At 47.7% G+C, this 26,284-nt stretch overlaps 1 protein-coding gene across 6 annotated transcripts in view; it reads right to left on the bottom strand.

The window, feature by feature from the left end:
• Positions 1–26,284, bottom strand: part of PTK2B (protein tyrosine kinase 2 beta) — a 124,221-nt gene that overhangs the window by 13,507 nt on the left and 84,430 nt on the right. For 3 of the 6 annotated variants that reach the window (XM_007097095.3, XM_007097098.3, XM_007097096.3), the window contains exons 3-23: positions 18,200–18,378; positions 17,569–17,656; positions 16,283–16,362; positions 14,096–14,158; positions 13,829–13,883; positions 13,246–13,386; positions 12,745–12,819; positions 12,028–12,129; positions 11,189–11,306; positions 10,599–10,638; positions 10,424–10,492; positions 10,125–10,171; positions 9,178–9,228; positions 8,603–8,700; positions 7,729–7,813; positions 7,388–7,488; positions 7,023–7,138; positions 5,192–5,292; positions 4,742–4,831; positions 3,658–3,862; positions 960–1,068 (exon numbers count right to left, since the gene is read on the bottom strand). In XM_007097095.3, coding sequence (XP_007097157.1) covers positions 960–1,068; positions 3,658–3,862; positions 4,742–4,831; positions 5,192–5,292; positions 7,023–7,138; positions 7,388–7,488; positions 7,729–7,813; positions 8,603–8,700; positions 9,178–9,228; positions 10,125–10,171; positions 10,424–10,492; positions 10,599–10,638; positions 11,189–11,306; positions 12,028–12,129; positions 12,745–12,819; positions 13,246–13,386; positions 13,829–13,883; positions 14,096–14,158; positions 16,283–16,362; positions 17,569–17,656; positions 18,200–18,378 — 2,013 coding nt within the window. Of the gene's footprint in view, positions 1–959; positions 1,069–3,657; positions 3,863–4,741; positions 4,832–5,191; positions 5,293–7,022; positions 7,139–7,387; positions 7,489–7,728; positions 7,814–8,602; positions 8,701–9,177; positions 9,229–10,124; positions 10,172–10,423; positions 10,493–10,598; positions 10,639–11,188; positions 11,307–12,027; positions 12,130–12,744; positions 12,820–13,245; positions 13,387–13,828; positions 13,884–14,095; positions 14,159–16,282; positions 16,363–17,568; positions 17,657–18,199; positions 18,379–22,820; positions 23,011–26,284 lie in introns of all 6 variants that reach the window. The other 3 variants (XM_007097097.3, XM_007097099.3, XM_007097100.3) reach the window with 2 other exon arrangements.

Genomic DNA, 26,284 nt, shown 5'->3' with positions numbered 1-26,284 from the left:
TCAAATCAGCTATCAAAAGCCACATACTTTCAGAGGTAACAAGTCAGCGAGGCCTCAGGCACTTGCAGCGGCTTCATGGAAGAAATGAATACTGAGCTGGGCCCTGACTGAGGGAAGGGGCAGGGCATGCCAGGCAAGGGGGACAGTGAGAAAAGGTCCTGGACCAGATAGGACTTTGTTATGGACTGTTTGTGTCCCCCACCCCCAGATTCATATATTGAAGCCCCAACTCTTAGTGTGATGGCATTTGGAGGTAGGACCTTTGCAACATAATTAGGGTTAGATGAGGTCATAAGAGTTGGGGCTCTTGGTCCCTCTGCTGTGTGAAGGCACAGTGAGAAGGTGGCTATCTGTAAGTCAAGAAGAGAGTGCTCACCACACAATGAATCTGCCATCACCTTGATCTTGGACTTCCCAGCCTCCATACTCAGTCTACTGTATTTTGTTATGGAAACTTGAGCTGACTAATATAGGCATGGTCCCTCAAAACCCACCCACCTAATGGTATGGCAAGCAGGGCACTGGATTCTGAGCCTAGAGATACCATGTAGGGCATGTACATGGAAACTGAACATAAAGAATTAAGGGACACTCCCCATTCATGTGCCCTCAGGGACATCTAATTTGTCCCTGAAAAACACCAGAAAGAAAAGTGCTCCAGCCCTGCAAGGGCAGAGTTTACAGGGTGGTTCCCTGTCCTAGCTTCTCTCTGAGAGGTCTGCTGTCTTGGGTCTCAGATCAAACCAGCCAGGGGACCCATGTGATGGGTGCTGAGTTCAGTGCTGATGGACAGTTGGGTTGAGGGCCAAGAGGACTATTGGAGTCCTCCTTGAGGACTCCAATATTTCCTCCTGCTTATGCTGGAGGAAAAGGGAGGATGGTACATAGGCCAAGATGGGCTAGATGGGGACCCAGTTCTGCTTGATTTACAGGATCCATGAGACCAGGGCTTTGTTTACCTTGGGTGGGGGTTCCTGGTAGGCTGTGGGCTCCAAGATTTTGGGAGGTCGGTAACGAGCATTCCTTTCCTGCTCTATAGCGATGTCCTTCTCCATCTGATAAATGTCACTGCCAAGGAATCAGGTCAGATAAAGAAAGAGGAATAAAGTTAAAGATGCTCCCGGGACCTCTTCTCTGCCTTCTTTAGAAGCCCAGAGAGGCCCAAAGAAGGACCACTGGATCCCATTTCTGTTTCCTCTGCAGAGTGGCCAGGGAAGACCCCTCTGAGAAGGCTGGAAGATGGATCCTGAGGCTGCTCCCCCAACAGTGAAGTTGGGAAAATCACGTGAATGGATCTATGGTGGGGAAAAAGTCCTTGGAGAGCCAGTTCAACAGGGTAGTGCAAGCATGTCTCCCACCCACCTCCCCCTGCATCTTGCCTTCCTGTGCTTATTATTGGCACCAACCCCTTATGTAGATTTCTGATATCCCAGCCAACTTCATAACCAAGGCCTGTGTTCTATATCTCCTATATCTCCTATTTTTCATTAAATCACCCATCAACACATTCCTGGTATATATTAATGAGAAATGGCTATGGATTCATTCCTGGGTTAGCTATGCGCATGCTTCTTGCCTTTCTTACCCAATCTGGTGGTTCCCAACTTGAGAGTCACAGACCCTAGAGGACTCTGGAGTGATTACAGGGAGTCCATGAATCCACATGTTCATATGTATACCAAGTATTATGTGCTACTGAATATACACTATTTGGTTTTGTATTTTCAAGTGTACAAGCATTATGTTATATATTATATTAAAAATTCATTATATAGCTTAATACATTTTGCCAATCAATAAATTCTGAAAATATAACTATTGTCACAGGAAGGAATTTTCAAAGTTTGACATTAAATGGGCTCTTCTTTCCGCCCCCCCTCCCCCAATTAGGAAACACTCATCAAATCCTTTCTTAACTCTAATGGAGGACTGCCAGGCTATAGCTTGAGCAGGGGCGATGGTGGGGGGGGATACCCTGGGGTCCTTGAGGTCTTCAGATATCCTTCCAATTATACCAGAAAGCCTGCTTCTAACTCCATCCATGGAGGAGGCTGGCCTTGTTCCTCTAATAGGGCATGCCTCTCAGCCCATGGAGAAGCACCTGTCGTAGCTTCCCGTGGTTCTCAAGCCCCCAGGGTGAATTAAGACACCCCCCCCCCACCCTCATCACCCCAGAGCTTTGGCCCTTTCAAATTACATCTTTCAAATACTTTTCCTGGAACACTTTGGCTTCTCTAATTTGACCAAAGAGATGAATCTAAAATTAATCAGGAGTGTCAACGAAGGGAAAGACTCTTTTAAGCTGAAGGCCTTGCAGACTGTGTTGGAATGCCCTGCAGACAAATTCAGTGTCATTCCCACTGCCTTAGCTTGGGCAGTTCCAGCATGCCCCTTGGGGTAACTCCCCAAAAAGTAGTTGCCAGGAACTATTTTCTTTCTCTAAAAAATGCCAATGTGTTGACTGCAGTGTTTCAAGCCATGGTGTTTTTAATGTTAATGAAACACTAGATTCCCTAATGCAGGGGCCAGGAAGCTATTGCCCACAGGCCAAATCCAGCCCCCTCACCTATTTTTGAACGCCCCAAACTAAGAATGGTTTTTACATTTTTAAACGATTGAAAAAAATAAAAAGAAGAAATTTCATGACATGTGAGAATTATATAAAAATTCAAATTTCAGTTCCCCCAAATAGTCTTACTGAAATCCAGCTACACTCATTTATTTATGTATTGTCTATGGCTGCTTTTGAGCTATAATGGCAGAGTTGAGTAGTTGTAACAGAGACCATATGGCTTGCAAAGCCCACAATATTTACTATCTGGCTGTTTACAGAAAAAGTTTGCTGACCCCTGCCCTAAAGAATGCCAAAAAAAAAGTCAGACCACCCAGGAGGAGTTGTCGGCAGGGAGGCCACCAAGAAAACAGGGAGACCCTCTAAAATGTATTCTGACAGCACCCTTCACCAGGGACCTCCCAGTACCCAGAGAATAATGGCTCTTGGGTGAGAGATCAGACCTCCAGGCTGCCAGTGCTCCATTTAGAAGGGAGAGGTGACCCATGGGTCACTGTCTTAACAGTCAAAAATCAATCACTGCCTTCTCTACTATCTGGGAGGAACAATCAAATGCAGAGGAGAGGCACAGGGTGCTGCTGGGGGTGCGGGTCGCATGCCTGAGCTAGGCCTCCTGTAGGGCACACCCCATGTCTTTGTAAAGAGCACAGGTATGTCAGTGAAAGTCTGGTTCAGACTTTGGGTTCTAACCTAAAAAATATTTTTGGAGCACTTACTAGGAGCTTGAGGTTGAGACATATCGAGATGGTGAGGCTTACCCAGGCTCACTGTGTCTGATGGTGAACTCAGTTTCCCTCCCCTGGCCTCTGGCAAGCTGCTGAGTCTCTGTAACATGTACTGCACCATGCTTCTGCTGGGAGCACCAGTCATTTCCACTTGGATGCGTGACTCCGTGTTGGTCAGAGGGGAGGTCCTGGTGGCAAGTCCCAGCCCCACCCGCCACTGCCACTGAACCTGAATTCTCTCATCCATAAGGTGGCCAACTGCATGTTGTTTAAGGAAATACATTGTAAGAAGGGCTCTAGAGGAGACTGGCTCTCTGGGGGCCCTGTGCCTGCAGCCCCCCACCCCTGCTCCATGGTCACCTGAGGTTGCACACGAGCTCAGTGAAGCGGGGCCGCTCACTGGGGTCGTAGTCCCAGCAGCGAGTCATGAGGGTGTAGAGAACAGGTGGGCAGAGGTCGGGCTTGGGTAGCCGGTCCCCCTTCTCGAGCACCCCGATGACGTCCTTGTTCTCCAGCCAGAAGAAGGGCTGCTTGCCAAAGCTCAGGATCTCCCACATGCATACAGCTGAGGGCAGGAGGAGAGGGCTCAGGACCTGCTCTGGGGAGGACTCATGCGTGGAGAGGCCAGTGCACCCTCCTCAGGGAAAACTGTGGCAATCAGACCTCCCGTGTTCCCTAGCTTCCCCCTCTAGCATCCCTGGGGGCTCACCGTGGTGGTCCATGGAGGGACCAATCACCTGCATCTGCAAGTGAACTAGGGCTCGCCTCCCTACACCCCGTTCTCATGAAGCTATTAGGTTTTGTGGGGCCAGGAGGAGGGGGTAGTCAAAGGCATGTCATTGGGACTCCACCAGTCCTTCTCATAGGAGGGAGTGAAGCCTCTATGTGAAAGCTGGTGTTTGAAGCCTAGCACCAACACTTGCTGCCTACACGATCATGGGCAACCCCTGGCCTGCTGAGCCTCAGTTTCCTTATCTGGAAAATGGGAATAATAATAATGAGATTTATTGGGCTGGCTGTGGAGAACTGAGAGGGAAAATCTATGTGGCTGTGTGCTCTGTAAGGGTCTGTCCATCTATCACCCGGTCTTGTTCTTACCTCTCCCTTTTCCTCCTTCTCAGAACAAACCTCAGAGTTTGGCTTTGAGGATGCCCTCCAGAGCGTCCCCACATCAGTCCCCGGGGCTGGTTGGTGGAGTGCATGCTCCCCTCGAGCCTTTTTCGGGAAGATGAACCAATACTGCCCAGGCAGGCCCTTAGCCCATGTTGCCTCCAACCCACCACTAGTGGTGGGACTTCTGAGACTTCTCAGGGGCCACAGCAACAGAGAACCCTTGCAACCCAGGGGTGGGGGTCCCGACCCCTGCCCCCGGCACCCCCTCATAGCCTGGTCATGGAGGGGAGAATCAGAACCCTTTCCCACACTCTGCTGAAACTCCACTCACCAAACATCCAGACGTCACTGGCTGTCGTAAAGCGGCGGAAATTGATGGACTCAGGGGACATCCACTTGATCGGGAGACGAGTCACAGAGGCTTTGGGTGGGCAAAGAGGTTTAACAGGGATTATTTAGGGAAGAAAGAGCCAGAATTATCCAGAAATACAGCCTATTCTCCAGAGACCCTTGGCCTGCCTGGGCTTGACCAACTGTAGTCTCTTTCTTTCTTTCTCTTTTTTTTTTCTTTTTTCTTTTTCTTCTCTTCCTTTTCCTTTCCTTTTTTTCCCTTTTCTTTCTTTCTTTCTTTCTTTCTTTCTTTCTTTCTTGCCTGTCTTTTTCTTTTCTTTTCTTTTCTTTTCTTTTTTTTTTTTTCTTTTCTTTCTTTTTCTTTTCTCTTCTTTTATTTTGGCTGCAGAGACCTCTCCAGGGACAAAGCAGAGGCCAAACTCCCCCTCACCTTTGTAATATTCCTCATCCTCAATGTACCGGGAAAGGCCAAAGTCCCCCAGCTTCACACACTCAGGGGAGGCCACCAGGATGTTTCGCACGGCGATGTCCCTGGGAGAGAAGTGTGAAGGTTCAGAATGTTTCAGAGAGACAGAGACAGACAGATGGACAGACAGAGAGATAAAGGGGAAGAGTGCTGGCCACAGTCCCAGCCTCCGGAGCAGAACAGGGCCACTTCTATGGGTCAGCCCTTCCCTGACCCACTGAGTTGACTTGCTGAAGCCCTGCTCGGGCGGGAGGCTAGACTGGCCCTCAGGTCCCACCACACACAAAGCCCTCCACCATCTCCCTGTTGAGCTTTCTCTCCTATCACCCCTTCTCACGTGGCTCCAGTGTGAAGCTTATTTCAGGTCCCAGGACTTGCTCCATACACTTGCCCTGTTGGCTATATCCTGCCCCCTGCCAGGGAGGAAGTCGCCCTGCTGGTTCTTCAAGCAACTTTCCTGATCACAATTATTCTCCCATTTCTGCAACTCCATAGGACTGTTGGCTTTTGTCATGGCAGAAAGCAACAGCTTGCAAATACCCTTCACGGAGCACGAGGACAGCCAAGACCACCCAAATGCTTTACACATTTACACAACACTCCGTGTTGTGACATGAAGACCCGCAGGCCTCCCTGGCACAGAGGGGGAGACAGGGGCACAGAGAGTGGAAGGAGCTGGCCCAGTAGGTTCCCTGTGCGAAAAGGGGTCAGCCCAGGCAGCCTAACCCCAGAGCTGAGCTCTCACTCCTCCCCAGGGAAAACCCACTGACTCAGTTTACCTCATGTTCCTGGCATCATTTCTAACCCCAAATCGGCTTGTCTGCTTGCTCCTCACAGGCAGGCTCTGTTCCCTACCATTTGTCTTTATTACCGTAAAGCTGATTCCAAAGCATGATGACTTCACCCAAACAAACAAAGGAAACAAATCATTACCCCACCACCTGCACCCCATGACTATTTACATCTCGAATTTTCCCCTCATGCTATGAGGTAAGCTCCACAAGGAAAGGGATTTTTGTCGGTTTTAATTACGACTTCATCCCAGAGCCGAGGACGGCGCCTGCAAGCACAGGGTAGAAGTTCCACATGTGTTGAATGAGTGAATGGAATGAATGAATGAATGAACGTTTATATCCCCACACATTGCTTTGCACAGTAACACCCACAGGGCCACGTATCCCACGTTCATGGTGTGGGATTGAAGAATTCACCTGCTCGCCCCAATGCTTTGAGAGCACCCCCCTTTGTCTCCTCCAGGGGATCATATCCCTCCTGGCTGGGACCTTCTTTTCAGGGAATAGGAACAAAGCTGGGTGGAGAAGGGGCCACTCCACAGCCAGAGGGAGACTAGGACTTGGCAGCTCAGGGGTTCTGGGGACCAGTGCGGGGCCAGCTGCTTGGGCTGGGGAGGGCCCAGACCTCAGGATCTTCCAGACACTGCCCAAGTCCTGTCCCCTGCCCGGGCCATGTGTCACCAAGCAGGTGAGCCTGAGGAAAGCAAGCTCCATGCAAGTGGGGAAGCGATTTCTTAGAACCCACAGGGAAGTGGGCTAGATGCCCTGAGTTACAATCAGATGCCCAGCACTTTAGACTACTCTTAATAGCAACGCTGTGAGACACATATCGCCATTTCACTTTGCAGATGAGGCAATGGGTTCCCAGAAGATGCTCACGTTGTCCCATTGAGCAGGACCAAAGCTGGGCTTTCAATCTCTGTCTCTGTGACTCCGAAGTCCTGCATTACCCCAGCCTCCCTGGGTCATACGAAAGAGACCAGCTTCCTCCCCAAGCCCACCTGTGGACACAGTTGATGCTCTCCAGATAGGCCATGGCCTTGCAAATCTGCAGGGAGTACAAGACGAGAGTGAGCACCTTCAGGGAGTTCTTGTTTCGCTCTAGGTAGTGGCCCAGCTGTAGGAAGAGGGAAAGTGCTGTCAAGACCTCGGCAGGTAGCCTCCAAGCTCTTCCCAGGCAAACCTAGGTTGCTAAGATGTTCCAGAAACTTCCTCTACAAACGATCTCTGGGTTGTTTCAGCTGAATACAGAGGGCAGCAGCTGGGAGCTTAGGGCCCGTGTTCTAAATGCATCCCACCTACAGGCCCTGCTCAACTGTGGCCCAGCTGTCACCACAGGGTTCCACTTCCCCCACCTGCAGCTCACCTCACCATAGGGATACAATTCCATGATAATCCAGGTGGGTTCCTCTTCAATGATACCGATCAGCTTCACAATATGAGGGTGGTCAAGATTCTTCATGATCACTGAAATTGGGGGTGAGAGGGAGGGGCCGGAGGCGTGCTAAGGTCCAATATGAGAAACACACTGTGCTGTCCCAACTGGGAGAAACAGGGAGTGACACCCCTCCTCCCAATGGAGGTCCCTGCACTGTTCATACCCTCCCCATCCCAGCTTCCAGGCCCCTCTCCCATCCTGCAGGTCTGTGTGGTCCCAGGGGTCTTTTCTCATGCACAGGGCTGTGTCACTCTCGAGGGCACACCTACCTGCCTCACTCAAGAACTTCTCCTTGTTGTCCAGAGTGCAGTCTTTCTTGCAGGTTTTTACAGCTACGTTGATTTTCTCCCCTTTCTGCAATGAAATTCTGTTCAGAGTTGCCCCTGCCCCCCTACTTCTGGGCCGGCCCAGTGCTCAGAAGAAAGTGTCCCCTTCCTGGCATTGCCATGGTCATCCCGCAAGCTTGATTGACAGCCGAGGGAAGACAGACAGCATCTGGGCCTCTGGGGCTCTGCAAGGCGCAGTCCTCCCCTTCCTCCTTCTCCCCCCCACCCCCACTCCTCTCTCCACTCCTCTCTCCACTCCTGACTTCCTCGCTTCTTGACCAGGGTATGTCAGGACCAGAGAGAACCTTTGAGACCCGAGCCTCTGGCTGTCTAGATTAGGACACTGAGGCTAAGGGCCTGTGCTCTGCTCCATGTCAGTAGTGGTCGCGTGTAGATCGCATGCAAAGCCTCTTTCTCTCTCTTTGTTGTTGGCTTTTACATTTCTGCTTCCTCTTTTCCTTGGCCCCCACTCTCTTCAGGGCTCCGCCCCACTGGCAGCCTCAAGACTAGCCCCTCCCTCAGCTCCTGCTCTTTCTCTTCTCAGAGCTGAGTTTTCTCACGCCTCCCCATGTTCTTGCTTGCCAAGGTTCGCCCAACCCTTCGCCAGGTCCTGCCTCCATTTTGCTCCCTGGGATTGCTATCCTTCTGGGAAATGACTCTGCATCTAGCACTCCTTGGGGATTTCAGGAATACTGCAAATGCCAAGTGAATGCAGAGCCACACATCATGGTGGCCGATCCAACCTCACAATACGTGACCTCCCCTTTGTCCTATGGAAAAGTGGGAAGGGAATGTCAGTGAAGAGTCTGGAACTTACATGATTTGTGTAGACACCTTCGTAGACCTCCCCAAAAAAGCCTTCACCAAGAATCCGATTCAGGACTACATCATCCCGTGTGACGCCATACTGTGGGCCTGGGCAGATGGAAAGAACAGATGGTCTCAGGGCACAGAAACCGCTGGTGCCCCTGGGAATCTGAATATTTGCAGGCCCCAAGGCCAGGCTCTGCTCCGTTTCCACCCAGGCATTGCCAGACCCCTCAACAACATCTCAGCTAAGATCCAGTGGTTGGCCTGGGTAAGGAGTTTTAGAAGGCTCCATCATCTCTGACCTGGGGAAAAGCCATCATCACCCTGTTCCCTCTGCAGGCCAGGTCCCATGTCCACACTCTTAGGATCCCCACACACATCACAGGCACGCAAAAGGTCAATAGTGTGGGAATAAAACAATAATCTCAGCTTTCAAATCCAAGGTGTTTCACTCAGGTTTGTCTCTGTCTGAAGCACACATGGGAGAAGATGCAGGAAGGAAAGAAAGTCCCCTGTGGTGTCCCCACAATGTCACTTCATAGGACCCTGGCTGTGGCCATTGTGGTAGGGTCAGAGATCTACCTCCGGGCCTTCGCAGGGTCTCATCGGGAATCTCTGCATAGATGTCTGATTCTGGAATGACAGAAAGAGAACATCCTACAGGTAAGATACCCTCAGCAGGCACTGCCAGGAATCAGGCACGTGGCTCCCACATGCAGGCCAGCAAAACCAAGGCTGACATCCCTGGGAGGGGAGGGGAGCCAGGCAAGAACTGGGGCTTCTGTCCCAGGTTTCAGCATGGCCACAGAACCTAGGGCACCTTGACTTGAATCCCTGCTCACTGCTGCCAGATTGCATCATTTAAAGCAAGTTAGTTAGTCTCCCTTAATCTCAGTTTTTCTTTCTGTGAAATGAATGTTTCTGGGGAATGCCATAAAGATCAATAAAATAATACTTATTATATATTTAACAAGGTTAGGGACTGGATGTTTGTATCCCCCCCACCCATTCCTATGTTGAAGTCCTGACCGCCAGTGTGAAGGTATTTGGAGGTGGGGCTTATGGGGGTGACTAGGTTGAGATGAGGTCAGGAGTATGGCACCCCCATGGTGAGATTACTTCTCCGATAAGAAGAAGAGAGACTAGAGCTCTCCATTTATCCACCATATGGGGACACGGAGAAGGTGGCCGTCCACATGCCGGGAAGACAGTTCTCACCAGGACCTAGCCCTGCTATCACCTTGATCTTAGACTTCCGGTCTCCAGAACTGTGAGAAACACATGTCTGCTGGGAAGGCCCCCAGGCTGTGGTGTTTAGTATGACAGCCCAAGCCAAGACAAACACGGTGCCACGTACTAACTGTTGAATACATGTTAGCTATTGGGATTCATGACATTTGAAGCCATCATTGAGAAGTCATAGGGGAAGTCTGCTTTCCTGGAGCTTGGAGGGAATCTTTGACAATGTCACAAGAGCAGGTGGAAGGGAGGCTCCGGCACAGGAGGACAATGGCAGACGGGCGGCTTACCTATGCTGCAGCTCTCTGAGAGATGGGGCCTCTGCACCTCCAGGTTTCTGTAGGAGGTGATGAGAGGGCAGGAGCCTGGTGAACTCAGAGCGTGGCAACGAGCCCCCGGGAAGCCCACCCTCTCCCGCCCACCCCTCATAGAGGCCAGCCCCACTGTGCCCCCTGCCTGCCTGCAGGAGCAGGCTGTCCTGATGACACCAGGCTGGGAACATGGCCCAGGCTGCCGGAGGACAGCAGCAATTCTCCCTAAGATGATGCCGGTAGCATTAGGACACCGGACTACCCCAGCAAGAACTTACAGGGTGAAGTTTACTGGCGAGAAATCGCCACTTGTGGTGTGCTGGGGTTCCAGTGTTCTCCCCTGGGTCCTGGAAACCAGAAACCATGGGTGGGGGCTCCCTATTTGTTCTGCCTTCTCCCAGGAAGACACAGGCTGAGTGCAAGGCTTGTTCGCTGCCTTTCTGTTATACTCACAGTACGGGGATCTGGGGCAGGCTGTTCCGCTTCTCACCATCTGGGGAAAGGGCAGAAAGAGGGGGCGCTGGAGCCAGGGACACAGGGTCCTAGATGGATGGCTGACCTCACTGCTCCTATGAGCCAACACAAGGGAGACCCCTTCCCGCCATTCTGTATCTTCTGAGAGTCAGAGCGGAAGCTAAGTAGGCCTTTGGCCTGAATTAGAACGCTCTTAGTAGAAGAAATTCTCAGCCTTCCTTCTGCCACCACCCACGTGTTCCAGCTCGGACCCCTGCTTCCGATCCCAAAATAGACACATCTTCACAGGAGGGACAAGTCATGTTCCAGCACTAGCTTTGATCTTCCTGGGGCCACAAACATCTCTGCTCCTGATGCCAGCTCCCCAAGCTGCTTTTGGCCAGGGCCTGCAGCTAAGGACCCAGGACGGTCCACAGGGGGTATCCAGGAGGGTTGGGTGAGCACCTCCTCACACTTCCAAAGCCTCTTTGTTCATATACTGGTCAATGGCTTAGCTTCTCTCGCTCTGCCACTGGGGGCTTGTGCCACATCTGCCCATTGGGCCAGTTTGCCTTTAAATGGAAACTCACCTTTCTTGGGATGAATGATGAGAGAGCCTTTGTGCTCCCCTTGAAGCCGGCAGTAACCATCCACCAGGTCAGCCATGTTCTCGGCCTCTGCCAGAGAGGAGGTTTTGATGGACAAAGACTGCAGAGAAGAGACCAGCCAAGTATGAGACCTGAGACCCTTGGCTAGAGTCTGCCCCACAGGAATGGAGAAGAAACCGCACACTCAGAAGGAGCAGACAATGCCACCCTTCCTTCCCCTGCCGGGAGTCCCTCAGCACCTCTGCCAGGGATTTCATTCCCCACAGCCACCAGGGGGCGCTCCTGCCACCCCTCCCCACTGGCAACATTAAACCCTGGGAAGGCCAGTTTTGCTAGGACTTATTTTGGTCTCTAAGTGCGTAGCATAATGTCTTGTACCCAGTAGGTGCTCAATAGGTAAGAGCAGAAACTAGGAGAAGAGGGAGTGGGATAGGGGACAGTCAGATGAAAGGAGAGATAGACAATCTGTTTGCAGTTTGAGTTCTCTCTGATTATTCCACCCGCAAAAAGCCCAGGTTCCCAGAGGTACTGTTACTGAGTCATCATTCACTTGTTCAGAGTTAGATCTCTGATTTGTGACTTGATTTCCGGTCACTTCATCCACCCTAAAAACTCCTCCAACTTATTTCTTGACATTTTTAAACAGCTTTGCTTCCTGATACATCTCCCTTATAATTTTATTGTCAGCCTGGTATAACGTCTGAGCAATGGGTGCAGTTTTCTTAGTGAGATCCCAGAAACCAGGCTGGCCTGGGCAAGAAATCCCAACCTGTAGCTGCATCCCCTTGTTTTAGAGCTTCCAGGTGTCCAGAGACGCTCACCTGGGGGGCACCTTCAATGCCCAACTGTAGTACCGCCTGGCCTTCCTCCAGTGGGAGGCACCTGATGGACTTGATCTGCTTGAATTCAGCTAGGCAGGTGGGCTGTAAGAAAGCAGGGGTCCCTTCAGACCATCCCACTCCTGGGATCAAGCCTTGAAGATTGGTCAGTATGGGGGTGGGGGGGAGGAGCTGCAAGGAGGTCCTGCATGGAGGAGAGACTTGCAAGGAGGTCTCTCCATGGTGTGAAGAGAGAATCAAAGACTATTAAGGCGGAAGGGATCATCTGGTCTAAGCTCCTCACTTTGCAGAAGAGAAGAGGAGTCTAGGGAGCCAGGAGTTGCTCACGGTCATATGCCAAATTGGTGATAGAGCCGGGACTGGACCCAGGTCTTCTGCCTCCCAGGGAATGATTGTCCCATCTTGCCATTGCAAGATCAACTTTTTTATCTAAGCCAGAAGAGCAGTGATAGTGCCCTTCCCTCCTCTCCTCCCCACCACACCACCCTGCCACCCAGGGTGCAGGAGATAGTCATGGGGAAGTAAAGAACTGTCTGCTCCATGTCCCAAACACTCTCTCTACAGCTACTCAAACCAAGGGCCTCTCTGCTCTCAGCAAGGGGCAGGGACGACTGGTAATCAGGACAAGGTAGGAGGCAGCAGAGAGTGGGAGACCGCTCAGCCTAGGGGTGGGTGCAACGTGCCCCCGTCTCTCTCTACCTTTGCATCTTGACTTGTCAGCTGACGGATGCCCTTCGGGCCAATGACCAGGTCCACAGTAATGTTCCATCCTTGCTGGAATAAAAGAGGAGAGAGGACTATTGCTTCAGGTTTGTCTCCCTCATATTTCAGAAAGTTGAAAAACAAAAAGTTCACTAATTTAGACACAGGCCACTCTATCTCCTGTGCCCTCCAGCTCCTTCGATCTCATAACCCTACAGTACAGACTCCCCTCCTCCCTATACCCTGCCTACTCTGCCCACTTCCCGGATTTGTAGCCAAGATTTCAGTTCCCTTCCTCAGGCAAGCAGTTTAACATTAGTTGCATTTTAGGGCATGTCAGCGAGGCCCAGCTGCTCGAGGACCTTTGCTTGTGTGTGTTACTTCGAGCCAACACGCCTCTTCTTGCCCCCAAGTCGGCCTTGTGGGCCCCTTGGGGGCCCCTTTCCCGAGAGGCCTGGAATTTGGGTCAGGGAGAGAATAAAGAGGATGTGTCATTACAATGAGTTCACAGCGATAGGTCTCCTGGTCGATGTTGGCAAAGCCCGCGAGGGTGTTGAAGAACTTCATGACACACTCCTCCTCCCTGAGCGAGGCGTACTGCTGGAAGGTCTGCTGGATCATCTTCCGGAACTGCTTGGGCTGGGGGTGGAGATGGTCAGTGGTGAGCCGGTCCTGCTCCTCCAAGCTCTGATTCCTTCCCTGATCTCACCAAAAGCCTGTCTGCTACTGTAGGGTGGTCCTCAGGCCTTTGCCACGAGAGCAGCAGCCATCTGTTCACTAAACCACACACCTACTATCTCCAGCGAGGCTCACCAGAGCCCTGGGATGGAGGCATGGGAGGTAGCATCCCCAGGCCACAAAGATAATTGGCCTCTGATGTGGAACTGGAGCCAGGTTTCCTAATTCCCAGCCACAGAAAGGGCCCACTGGATATTTTTAGTGGCTCTATGTCCAGATGGCCCAAGACACTAGAGATACCCTGGTTTTCCTGAATATCCCCCACCCAATGCCATTGGGCTCTAGTCATAGAGACCAGCACAAAGGGGTTCTCTCTGGGCCTCTTGCCCAGTGGTTTCCTCACCTTTAAGTTCTCCTGCATCTGCTTTGGGAAAAACAGGTCCAGTCCTACTTCTTTCCTGAAAGAAGAGGAGAAAAAGTGGCATTTGACTCCCCCTCACCCCCAACCCAGGACTTCAGACCAATCAGGAAGAGATATGATGGACTGAGGACCAGGAAGATGGGTCCTGCCTGGCTTTGGTACGGAGATGAACAAGGTAGGGAGCAAGTAGGAGAAGCAGGGCAGTGAGGAAGGAAGGGAGGAGAGGCAATGACCAGTTTCAGGACTTACTCCAGGAACTCGAAGTTGGACTTTTTGTCAAGTGCATTGTGGGGCATGTCCTTGAAGAACCGCCTGGAGAGAGAGAAGTCATGGAGAGGTTGATGGTTGGAGAACAAGGCCATCAGAGTTGGGTCACCCAAAGCCACACATTGGTCTAGAAGCTCCCTTTCCCCTGCCAAATGTAGTAACCAATTGAAGGGAGAATATTAGAGTGAAAAAATTTGATATTTACAAAACCACGAAGAAAAAGAAAACCCCCAAATTTCATTCCTAGGAAGGACTCCAGCCCTGTGCTTTGGGATGCCCAGCTCTGGGACCTCCCAGTTGTTGGGCAGAAGAGAAAAATGGTGGTTCTATCTTTGGCCTTTAAAAACAAATGACCCAATGCAGCCAACGCAGATTGTTGGAGGGCCTAGCATTTAGTGGCCGAGTGTATATATGACCCTCTAATGAATTAATTCAGTAGTTCTCAACCAGGGGCAATTTTACACCTCCCTCTCCAGCCTGGAAACATTTGGCAATGTCTGGAAATCTTTGGTTGTCACATCTGGTTGGGAGGAAGGTGGTCCCACCAGCATCTAGTGTGTAGAGGCCAGGAACGCTGTTAAGTATCTTGCCATTCACATGATGGCCGTCCAAACAAATTATCTAGCACCAAATGTCCCTATTGCTGAGATGGAGAAACCTGGGAGGTTGATACAAGGAGAGAACTCAGGAATCTAGGACAAATGTTCTTTCCTGACTCACTTCTCTCTATAGAGTATCTGACAGAGTGGGATAGCAGATCCTGGAGGAGTATGCCAGCTGATTAAGGTAGACCTGTACTTTGGAAACCAAACAACAGGTAAACAGCAATGATATTCAGTTGTAGGACGTGAAGAGTCTATCCAGGATTCTTCCCTGGACGCAAGGTCATTTTCCTCCTACTTCTACCTGAAGGTGCTGGTGATTAAGATCCCAAATTTCCACACAGCCAATCATGGCAGCTTTAGAAAGTTTTCTGAGTCAAGGGTGAGTGGATGGCTCAGCTGGTGCCGACTTTGCTCAGGTCATGATCTCAAGATTTGGTTTGTGAGTTCAAGCCCTGCATCTGACTTGCTGCTGTCGGCGCAGAGCCCGCTTCAGATCCTCTTTCCCCCTCACTCTCTGCCCCTCCCCCATCTGTGTTCGCTCTCTCTCAAAAATAAATTAAAAATAAATAAATAAAATAAATAGAAGGTTTTCTGAGCCAGTGTTACGGGATTGACCCCCACATTCACAGAAAACCTCAGAGCAAGCCTGTGAAGTGAGGATTACAGGCAACACGGCCTCCAGCAATTCCCGTTGGCTTGAGGGAGCTGCAAAATGTACTCCTAGATAGCTGAACAAACTGGCTTGCTGTACGCACCTATTTAATTGGCAAATGCCCATCAGAGAAGAGGATTTTAGATCTTTCAGGGTTGTCCATTCATTCAAATATGTACTGTGCTCTCATTCGGTGCCAGGCGAAGGCAGCACCAATGCTGATTTCAAGGATTTGACAGGATTTCACAATCTAGTGCATGTGAGCCATTCATTCCTAAGTACAGAGGATCCATACAGGGTAAGGTAGATGGGGTGGGCGTGAGGAAGAGGGGCCTTCAAGATGGAAAGGCCCTTGAGTTGGCTCAGTGGGAAGAACCTATGGCCACCATCCTGCTTGTTATGGACCTTTCACAGGCAAGTCCTGAGGTTTTCTGTGAATGTAGAAGGTGAACAGGCAACACTGGCCCAGTAAATTTTCTAAAGCTGCCAGAATAAAAAAGAGTTTACCAGGTTGAACAGAGAATGAGAAGAGTATGCCAGACAGCAGGCTCTGTGTCCCAGCTCCTACTGGAGCTGAAGACACAACAGTGAAGAACACAGTGGAAACCCAACATTCGAATATCTCCCAGGACTTTGCCTAGTGCTCAAAGAAACATTTACTGAATCACTTGAATGGCAGATAGGTGGAAGAAAAAGGCAGCCTGGAGGGAAGAGCAGCCAAAGGAGGCAGGGGACACTGACCAGAAATGGGGCTGGCTCTTTTTTCTAAGGACCAGACAGTGAGCGCCTTACCCTCTGTCAGCCACCACTTGTCCCCATGGCTCTCATGTACCCACTCTTGCTTCCCACCCTGGAGGCAAGTCCAAGCTGGCTAAGAGCTCCAGTCCCTGGAGGGTCCTTGAGGCCACATACCTGAGCTCCAGGCAGCCCAGCTGCAGGGCCATGCCCTCGCTGACCTTGCTGGCATAGCGTTGCATGTAGTCATTCCGTAGCTGGTGGGGAGAAAGACCAAGGTTGAGAGTCATGCCCTCCTTCCCTGTTTCCCTGACCTTAGGCTCCAAGAGATGGTGGGTGCTTTGAACACAATCTTGCTGCCCTGAGCTATCTCTCTCACACAGCCCACCATGCACAAATGTGTAGTGGATGAAGAGCAGAGGGGGAGACTCTCCCTTTGCTCTGCCTCTTCCTCTAGAATTCTCTAGAATCATGCCTCCACAGGCCAAGGCCTTCAGGTTTTTTGAAGCACTTTCAGACACATTTTCTTATGGCTTTATGAGGCTGGGGTTCAGATTCCTCTTTCCACTCTTCATTTTAGAGGTAAAGAAATAGAATTTGGGGATGAGTCAATCATTTATTCAAAGTCTTTTTGGTACTTAGTGACAGATGTCATTCACTCCACAATAAAAGTCTGGCTTTGTCTTCAGAAAACCAAGAGGGAGACACAGGTGAGAGCTGAGACCAGACAGAAAATAATGATGGCCTCTCACACATCCTCAGCACTCTGTGTCAAGTCCTGTGCTAAGCACTTTACATTTATTACAGCCAGTGGTGTGTTGGAGCAGCTCCAAACAGCTCATGAAAGCCAGTTATTAAATTTTATGAAGTTTTGCAAGCTGTATGATATCATATTGGTAGCTTGAAAAATGCCATGATAGGGGAATATTTACACCATGGAAATTGGCAAGTGCAATAAATCAGAGATTTTTTTCTTCAGAGAGCTGGTCTACCAGCACCCTGCTAGTGATACCATTTGGTCCTCACAACAACCCTATAAAGTAAATATTATTATTATCATCTCCATCTTCTAGAAAAGGAAATAGCTTCAGGCAGTTACATTAAGCCCCAGGAGGATACTAGGTTAGTAGCTGGCAAACTGGCCAGAAGCCAGGCATGTCAGAGTCTGTGTGCTAAGACCACCAATTCTCTTTGTACCTGCTCTGCCTGCCCATCACCAGGTCTCCTGAGAAGTAAATAGCCACCAGCAAAGTCCAAAAGTAGCTATACATATGGGGCAGGGTAAGCCAGCACTTAATTAGCCATAAGAGAACCAGGATGGAACAGCTGCCTAGGGACAAAGGCATGTCCCCAAGAGAAGTTTCCTAGATTGGGACCTCCAAAATCTGGGCTTTGTCTCTCTATCTCCCCAGGAAAGGATGAGTAATAGGGCCCTGGGGACAGGAAGAAAAAAATACTTCTACCTGTTGGTAAAAATAAAGTAGCGTTGTCCTGTCTTCTTTTAGGCTTTCCATGAAGTCCTCTGGTAAGTAGCGGATTTGGAGGTCATACCTGCAACAGGAAATTCAGACTCTCTGGTTGACTTAGGGAAACTTGTCATTTAAGAGTCTTCCCATAAGGCTCATGGCCACCCATTCAGGAGTTGTTTCTTCTTTCCCTCCTCTGTGGTCAGGTGGAGGACTGTGGGGAGACCATGGAGGACAGAGGGGTGGCAAGCAAGTGGTGGTCTATACTAGTCCTGACTCTCCACCTTGTCCCCCTCATGGCAATTGTTTTCTTTAGGTTTGCAGATCAGCCCTTGACCTGGTTTTCTATTTTCCCTGCCCTACTGTTCCTCCTTCTCCGTAGCACCAAGAGCATCCTGTCTGGGGATGTTCCTGATATCTGCCCTGGGAGAGGGGGTGTACTGTGAGCTCATGTTAAATCTTGGCCAATAGATGCATTGGATGCTGCAAGAGAACTAAGCCTAAAATGCCACTCAGATTTTCTAGAATATTCTCAGAGGTTGGGAAGTGCTCCCAGGAATTACTTCCCTGGGCCTCCCCACTCCACACTCCTCTCCCCCCATTTGAGAGCCCAGGGCTCTTCTCCTACCTCCATTCAGCCTCCATGTGCAGACACTCGTACTTTTCCTGAACCTCACCCACTGTCATCTGCGGGTGTAGCCAGTGGATCTCATCCGACTTCATGTGCTTCAGCCTCAGGCCATAGCACTCACCCAGCTGGATGTTGGGCCCTATCCGTCCGCTCAGCAGAATGGAGGCAATGACCTCCTGGGGAGGAGAATAGAGAGACACAATTCAGATATACCCCTTCTAGGCTCCCACAGTCCTCATGCATCCCCCAGAAGTGTGATTCTCCAGGGTGGGGTTCCATCTCAATATTTCATTTATCTCTGATTCTCTAGCACTTAGTGCAAGTTTTGGTGTACAGTGGGCTCTATCCGATGAATGAATAATTTGGTAAAATGAGACAGAGATAGAGAAACTGATAGGAGAGAGGAGAGGCAAAGGAGAAAATGCAATGAGGCAAAGAACACAGATTCTGTGCTTCTGCAGCACATTTCAACCAAATGGATTAATAATTACTGAGCATCCACCATGTAAAAGCACTCTCTGAATGGCTCCCAATTTAGCCAGCATTACTGAGCATCTATAGTAGGCACTCAAGGCACCTTGCATACATTATGTCATTGAATCCATACAACACAGGGAAGTAGGTGTTACATCTCTATTTGGCTGATGTAGGTTACACAGCTCATGGAATTAAGCTGGGATTTTAAACCCTGGGCTAGTGGACTCTGTGGATTTCTACTGGGCCAAGCTGCTTCATGGGGTGCTGGGGCTGGGCAAGGCAGAAGGATAGGATTCACATTAATGGATTAATTGGCACACTTTCCACATAAGAAGAATGACCATAGGTAATAGAGTATTGACAAGAGATTAGGAACTCTCCTTATTCCTGCTTTCTTGTTGATCAGAAGTCAGCCTGCCTATAGCCTGATGCCATAGCTTCCTGGCCTCAAGCTAGAGCTGGATCAAGAAGAGGCCCACTGAGGGGCACCTGAGTGTCTCAGTTGGTTAAGCATCCAACTCTTGATTTTGGCTCAGGTCATGATCTCATAGTTGGTGAGATGGAGCCCTGCATCAGGCTCCACGCTGACAGCATGGAGCCTGCTTGGAATTCTCTCTCTCCCTGTCTTTCTGCCCCCACCCCCCACCCCTGCATGCATTCCCCTCTTCTCGCTCAAAATTAAAAAAAAAAAAAAAAAAAAAAAAAAAAGAGGCCCACTGGGCAGCTTCCTGGAAGCCATCTATAAGGTCCTGCCTAGTTCGGAAATCCCATTATTTTCAGTTTAATTCATGTTTCTCGTATGGTTGCACACATAACGGGTAAATTGAGCCAACTCCCAGTGGAGCAGAAAGTACCATCAAAGGCAAATTTTAAAAACTCTTCTTATTTTCACTAATAAAATATTAAACCCATATTTAAATAGTACTGTTTTAAAGAAATACCAAATTATTGGTCTGCCTGGACACCCACATGTGTTGTCCAGCTCTGCCTCCTGCCAGCTGTCTTCAAGTCCATGGAGTGGTGAAGCTAAAAAACCTTAAGCCTGAAAAATCCTTTCCCCATTAGGGAAGTAGATCCCCATCAGAGCAGTCAACTCTTGCTCTGTGAGACAAATAGCGAAACTGAGGCATATAAAGTACCCATTAACAGTTGTCACAAATCAGTTCAGGAATCAGAATTACCATCCAGGGATGGGAAAGAAAGCTGTGATCAATGGTACTTATAGTGAAAGGGACTCAGACAAGAGGGAGAGCTCAAGGCTGTGAAGTTGACCATTTTGTCATTATTTCCACCCATTTCTCCTGCTACTGACCCTTGTACTGCTCTTTCCACTCATACAATGATATTATCCAGAGACCCCATGTCATCACTGAGCCCATCTGGAGTCCCAGCTATCAGGTATTTTTAAATATAGAGTCTTCCCTGACCCAAATGAAACTTATTTGGCCTATGTCTGATTTCTCCAGGGCTGGGACCCTTGTAATTATTGGAAATTTCAAACATACATGAAGTACACTGAAGTCAAAAAAACAGTATCATAAACACTGATACACACATCACCCAGCTTCGACAATTACCAAATTCTGCCATTTTTGCTTCATCTATTATGCCATTGACCACCCAACCACCACTTTTGACAGTTTTTTTTTTTTTAGTTTATTTATCTTTTGAGAGAGAGAAAGAGAGAGTGAACAGAGGAGGGGGAAAGAGAGAGAAAGGGATAGAGAGAATCCCAAGCAGGCTTTGCACTCTCACTGCAGATCCTGATGTGGGGCTCAAACTTACAAACTGTGAGACCAAGACCTGAGCCGTAATCAAGAGTTTGACACTTAACTGACTGAGCACCTCCCACCCCCCCCCACCCCCCGTGTGCCCCTACAGTTCTTTAAAGGTAAGATTTACAGACATTAAAATGCATACATTTTATGCATACAGTTTGTATGTAATCCACATGCCAAAAATTAAGATACAGGACATTTTAAGACACCCAGAAAGTGCCCTCATGTCCATTCTCAGTCAACCACCAAGCCCATGCTCACCCCAACTCCAGGTAACCAGTTTTTCCTCCCATTTTTACTTAGTTTCACCTGTTCTAGAACTTCATATAAATTGAAACATTTAGTATATATAAATCATTCTCCTGTTTCTAGATACCTGAGCTGTTTCTTATTTTTTTGCTATTGTGAATAAAAGTACTATGAACATTAATATACAGGTCTTTTTATGTAAATATGTTGTCATTTCCTGTGGACAAATACTTAGGAGTGAAAATTACTTTGTCAAAGGTAAGATATATGTTTAACTTTATAAGAAGCTGCTAAGATTATTCTGCTTTATATTTCCACTGTGATGTATGAGATATTCATTACACTACATCCTCACCAACATTTGGTGTTATAAGTCTTTTTTTTTACATTTTATTTATTTATTTATTTATTTATTTAATTTTTTTTTCAACGTTTTTTATTTATTTTTGGGACAGAGAGAGACAGAGCATGAACGGGGGAGGGGCAGAGAGAGAGGGAGACACAGAATCGGAAACAGGCTCCAGGCTCTGAGCCATCAGCCCAGAGCCCGACGCGGGGCTCGAACTCACGGACCGCGAGATCGTGACCTGGCTGAAGTCGGATGCTTAACCGACTACGCCACCCAGGCGCCCCCATTTTATTTATTTTTTGAGACAGAGAGAGACAGAACATGAGCGGGGAAGGGGCAGAGAGGGAGGGAGACATAGAATCCTTAGCAGGCTCCAGGCTCTGAGCTGTCCGCACAGAGCCCAATGTGGGGCTCGAACCCACAAACCGTGAGATCATGACCTGAACCAAAGTCAGATGCTTAACCGATGGAGCCACCCAGGCATCCCCTAAGTCTTTTTAATATTAGTCAGTTTAATGGTTATATATAGTATCTCACTGTGTTTTTAATTTGCATCTCCCTGATGACTAATGATATTGAGCATATTTTTATCTGGCCATTCATGTAATTTCCTTTGTGAAATATTTGTTCCAATTTTTCCCATTTTTCTGTGTTGTCTTTTTATTATTGAGTTGTAGGCAATCCTTATACACTCTAGATAAAAGTACTATGTATATGTTTTATAAATACTTTCTCCAGGTCTGTACTATGTCTATTATTAATTGTCTTGTCAGTTTCTTTTGATAAAGTCTTCTTATTCAAAATTTTCTTTTATGGTTAGTGCTTTCTGCATTCTGTCTGAGAAATCTTTGCCTGCCACCAAATCATGAAGATACAATCCTGTTTTCTTTTATAAGCTTTATAGTTTTAACTTTTCCTTTTAGGGTCTGTAATCCATCTTGAATTAATTTTTGTGTATGGTGTGAGGTAGGGGTTAAAATGTACTTTTTTTTCTCATAAAGATCTATGGTTATTCAGCATTGGTTTTTGACTTTCATTTTCCAATTGAATTGTTTTGCTGCCTTTGTCAAAATCAACTGGCGGTATAAGTTTAGATTTATTTCTGGACTCTCACTTTCTGATTTATTGATTTTTGTCTACACTCTGCCAGTACCACACTGTCTGCATTACTGTAGCTTTAGAGGAGATTTTGAAGTCAAATAGCATAAGCCTTTTACCATCTCCTTCTAAGATTGCTGTGTTATTCTAGGTCCTGCATTTCCATATACATTTTTTGAATTAGCTTGTCACTTTTCTATTTAAAATGCCTATTGACTCATGATTGAGACTGCATTAAATCTATAGCTTAGTTGGGGGAGAATTGACGACATCTTAACAACATTGAATCTTCCAGTCTGCAAACATGGTATATCTCTCCACTTAATTTTATTTTTCTTTAATTTTTCTCAACAATGTTTTGTACTTTCAGTGTCTAGTTTTGCAGGTCTTTTGTTAAATTTATTCCTAAATAGTTTACGTATATCGATGCTTCTGAAAATTAAAAACATTTAAAATTAATTTTCTTTCTATTTTGGGGTTCACTCCCTTGGGTGGCTCCCTCTTCCCCAGGATTTTTCTTAATCTTCTGGCTGCTCAAGTCAGCCCTAAATTCTATCCTCTGATGCCTCAAACCAGTAAGGCTGCAGCTTTCTGTCCCTCCCAGCCCTCCCAGATTGGAAAGTGCCCTCAGGCAAAAAACCAGAAATTTGCAAATCTCATTCCTTACAGTTCAACTCTCAAGAGCAGGTTTCCCTCTAGTTTCTGCTGGTTATGGTCACTCTCCAGGGCTTTCAAGACCATTTCCTTTTTATCTTGTCCAGATTTTGCCATTGTTATCAGCAGGAAGATCAGTCCAGGCCAGGGATTCCACCATTTTTGAAACCTCTGTACTATTTTAATGAATAAATCTGTACTTTCTGCAAATGGAAGAAGGTTGGGAGTCAGAGAGCTCCCTTTAGAGCTCCATCAGAGATTCTGATGCTTTTGTAAACACAAAGAAAGCCCTGAAAAACAAAATCAAATCCTGGTGTCCTCTTCTTCTACCTTTTTATCTCCCCCCCTCCCCCGCCCCCTTGCAGCTCATGGTATGGCCAAGGTCAAAATCCTGAGGCTGAGGGGTTGGCAGTGGCTGCAAAGCCAGGAACAGAGTAAAGGAGGAGGTGGGGCCAGGGGCAGAGATGCTGTAGTGGTGAAGACAACATTTACCTACAGGGGGATCCAGCAAAGGAGTAAATGTATTAAAGATAATGGAAAATGGGTTTCTTAATGTTGGAGAAAGTACTCAAAATAAGGAAAGAAGGCTAGAGTGGACCCTTAGGTGAGGCATTGGAATTTGAAGTATTGGTGAGAACTCATAGTTTTAGAGGGCTGGAGAGAGGGAGACAGAGAGAGAGAGAGAGAGAGAGAGAGAGAGAGAGTGCACTCCTGCAAGCCATGTACCCATGAGGAGTGAGCATGTGCAACTGAGAGCACATTGAAAGAGCCTGAGGTCAATGACACCAAGATAGTTATTTGCGTATCAAACACTGAGTCTTAGTTTCCAAATACCCTCCTGCACTAAAAGGGTTCAGGGATCCTTGGAGAAATGCCTGATTACAGGTCTGGGGCAAAGAAAGTACAAAAAAAGCCTGGAATATCTTTTTGTCCTAGAAAAAAAGGGAAGTATTTAGAGAATGTTGGGGATATATAACAAGGAAACAGTATTAGCTTAAAGGGGCTGGCATAGGACAGACACTTAAGTATAAAAATATATAATGACAGGAATGGGTTACATCCCACTGAATAAAACATAATCTGAGGCAGATAGATAACTAAATAAACTGGGGAGAAGGGAATATTCTTCCTTACAATAGAATGCCAACTAGCAAATATGGTAGAAGAAAAGATGGAAACAGGAAATCACCATTTGGCAACAAACTCAGTGTTGGTTGGTTCAGGCATGATTCATCAATGGATGATAAGGCTGGAGGGTGGAGATCTGACGATGAATAGGATATTGACATAGTTTCAGTGTATCTTCCCTCAGACTCTAGTCATACACACACACACACACACACACACACACACACACACTAACCTGGCAGACACAAATGATCAGTTTATCAAGGTTAACATCATCAGTAGGAGAACAGGTAAACAAAGCATACCTCCCACCTTGATGTACTGAGAAGAGCACAGCATCTTTTCTGAGATATTCCTGCCAAGAGTTCGTGGTCAAGTCTAGTTATATAACCCAGTGAGGGGTCTCCTCACAGACCTATAGAATAAAAAGTCTGTACTCTTTTTTTTTTTTTTAAGACCGTTACCATTTTCTTAAATGTTTATTTATTTTTGAGAGAGACATCATATGTGCCAGTGGGGGAGAGGCAGAGAGAGAGAAGGAGAGAAAGAATCCCAAGCAGGCTCCATGTTGTCAGTGCAGAGCTGGATGCAAGGCTCAAGCCCACAAACCAGGAGATCATGACTTGAGCCAAGATCAAAAGTTGGGTGCTTAACCAACTGAGCCACCCAGGAGCCCCTGTTACCATTTTTTTTTTAATTGAGGTATAATTAACACATAACATTATATTGTTCAGGCATACAACATGATTCAGTATTTGTGCACACTGAGAAATGATCACCACAACAGGCTCATTACCATCCATCACCACACATCATTACAAATTTTTTTTCTTGTAATAAGAACTTTTAAGAGAGGGAGAGCAAGCAGGGAAGGGAGAGAGAGAGAGAGAGAGAGAGAGAGAGAGAGAGAGAAAATCCCAAACAGGCTCTGTGCTGTCAGCACTTGAACTCACAAACCATGAGATCATGACCTGAGCTGAAATCAAGAGTCAGAAGCTTGACCAACTGAGCCACCCAGGTGCCCCTCTTGTGATGAGAATTTTTAAGATTTCATTTCTTAACAACTTTCAAATATACAGCACAGTAGTATTGACTACAGTCACCATGCTATACCTACATCCCATAACTTATTTATTTTGTAACTAGAAGTTTGTACCTTTTGACCCCCTTCATCCATTTTGCCCATCTCCTCCTGTCACACCTCCCCTCTGGCAACCATCATTCTGTTCTCTATAAGCTTGGCTTTTTGTTTTGTTTTGATTTGTCTGTTTGTTTATTCATTAGATTCTACATATGAGTGAAACCATATAGTATTTGTCTCTCTCTGACTTATTTCACTTAGCATAATACTCTCAAGTCCTCTTCACGTTTCGTGAATGGCAAGATTCCATTTTTTTTATGGTTGAGTAATATTCCACTGTGTATCTATACCACCCTTCTTTATCCATTTATCCATCTATCGACACTTGGGCTGCTTCCATATCTTGGGTCTTGTAAATAATGCTGCCATGAACATGGGGATGAATATATCTTTTTGTATTAGTGTTTTCATTTCCTTCTGATAAATACCCAGAGGTGGAAATTCTGGATCGTAGGGTAGTTCTATATTTAACTTTTTGAGGAACCTCCACACTGTTTTCCACAGTGACTGCACCAGTTTGCATTCCTGCCCACAGTTTACAGGATTCCCCTTTCTCCACCTCCTCGAAAAGGCCTTCGGTCTTGCAGACCAAGAACTTCTTCTATACTGGAGGACACCACAGAGACATGACAACTAAATGTAAATGTGTGTTCCTGGCCCAGATAGAATAAAATAGACACTGGAAGGACAGTTGGTGAAATTCAAATGGTTCAGAGGTAGTGTTACAGCAGTTTGGGCTTTCTCCTTTGGGTGGTTGCAGGCTAGCTCTGTAGGAGAGTGCCCTTGCAGGGGGAATAAACACTGGAGTATTTTGGGTGAGTGGTATTGCTGCAACTTGCTTTCAAAAGAAAGCAAGAAAAAGAATAATGACAGTGGATGTGTGTGTGTTTATGAAGAGACTGAGCTACTAAATATGGCACACGATAGATCTGAACTGAAAGAGGACTTAGCTACCTCCATTTTGATCTCAAACTTTCTTCCCCCCCCCCCCCCAAGTTGATTTATTTTGAAACAGAGCACAAGAGAGAGCAGGGGAGGAAGAGAGAAAGGGAGAGAGAGAATCCTAAGCAGGATCCGAGCTTCCAGAGCAGAGCCCAACTTGGGGCTCAAACTCATGAACCATGAGATCATGACCTGAGCCGAGATCAACAGTTGGCACTTAACCCACTGAGCCACCCAGGTGCCCCATTGACCTCAAACTTTCTTAT

Source organism: Panthera tigris, chromosome B1 (genome assembly GCF_018350195.1).
Source record: "Panthera tigris isolate Pti1 chromosome B1, P.tigris_Pti1_mat1.1, whole genome shotgun sequence".
Taxonomy (NCBI): Eukaryota; Metazoa; Chordata; class Mammalia; order Carnivora; family Felidae; genus Panthera; species Panthera tigris.
This window is presented reverse-complemented; position numbering and strand designations above follow the sequence as displayed.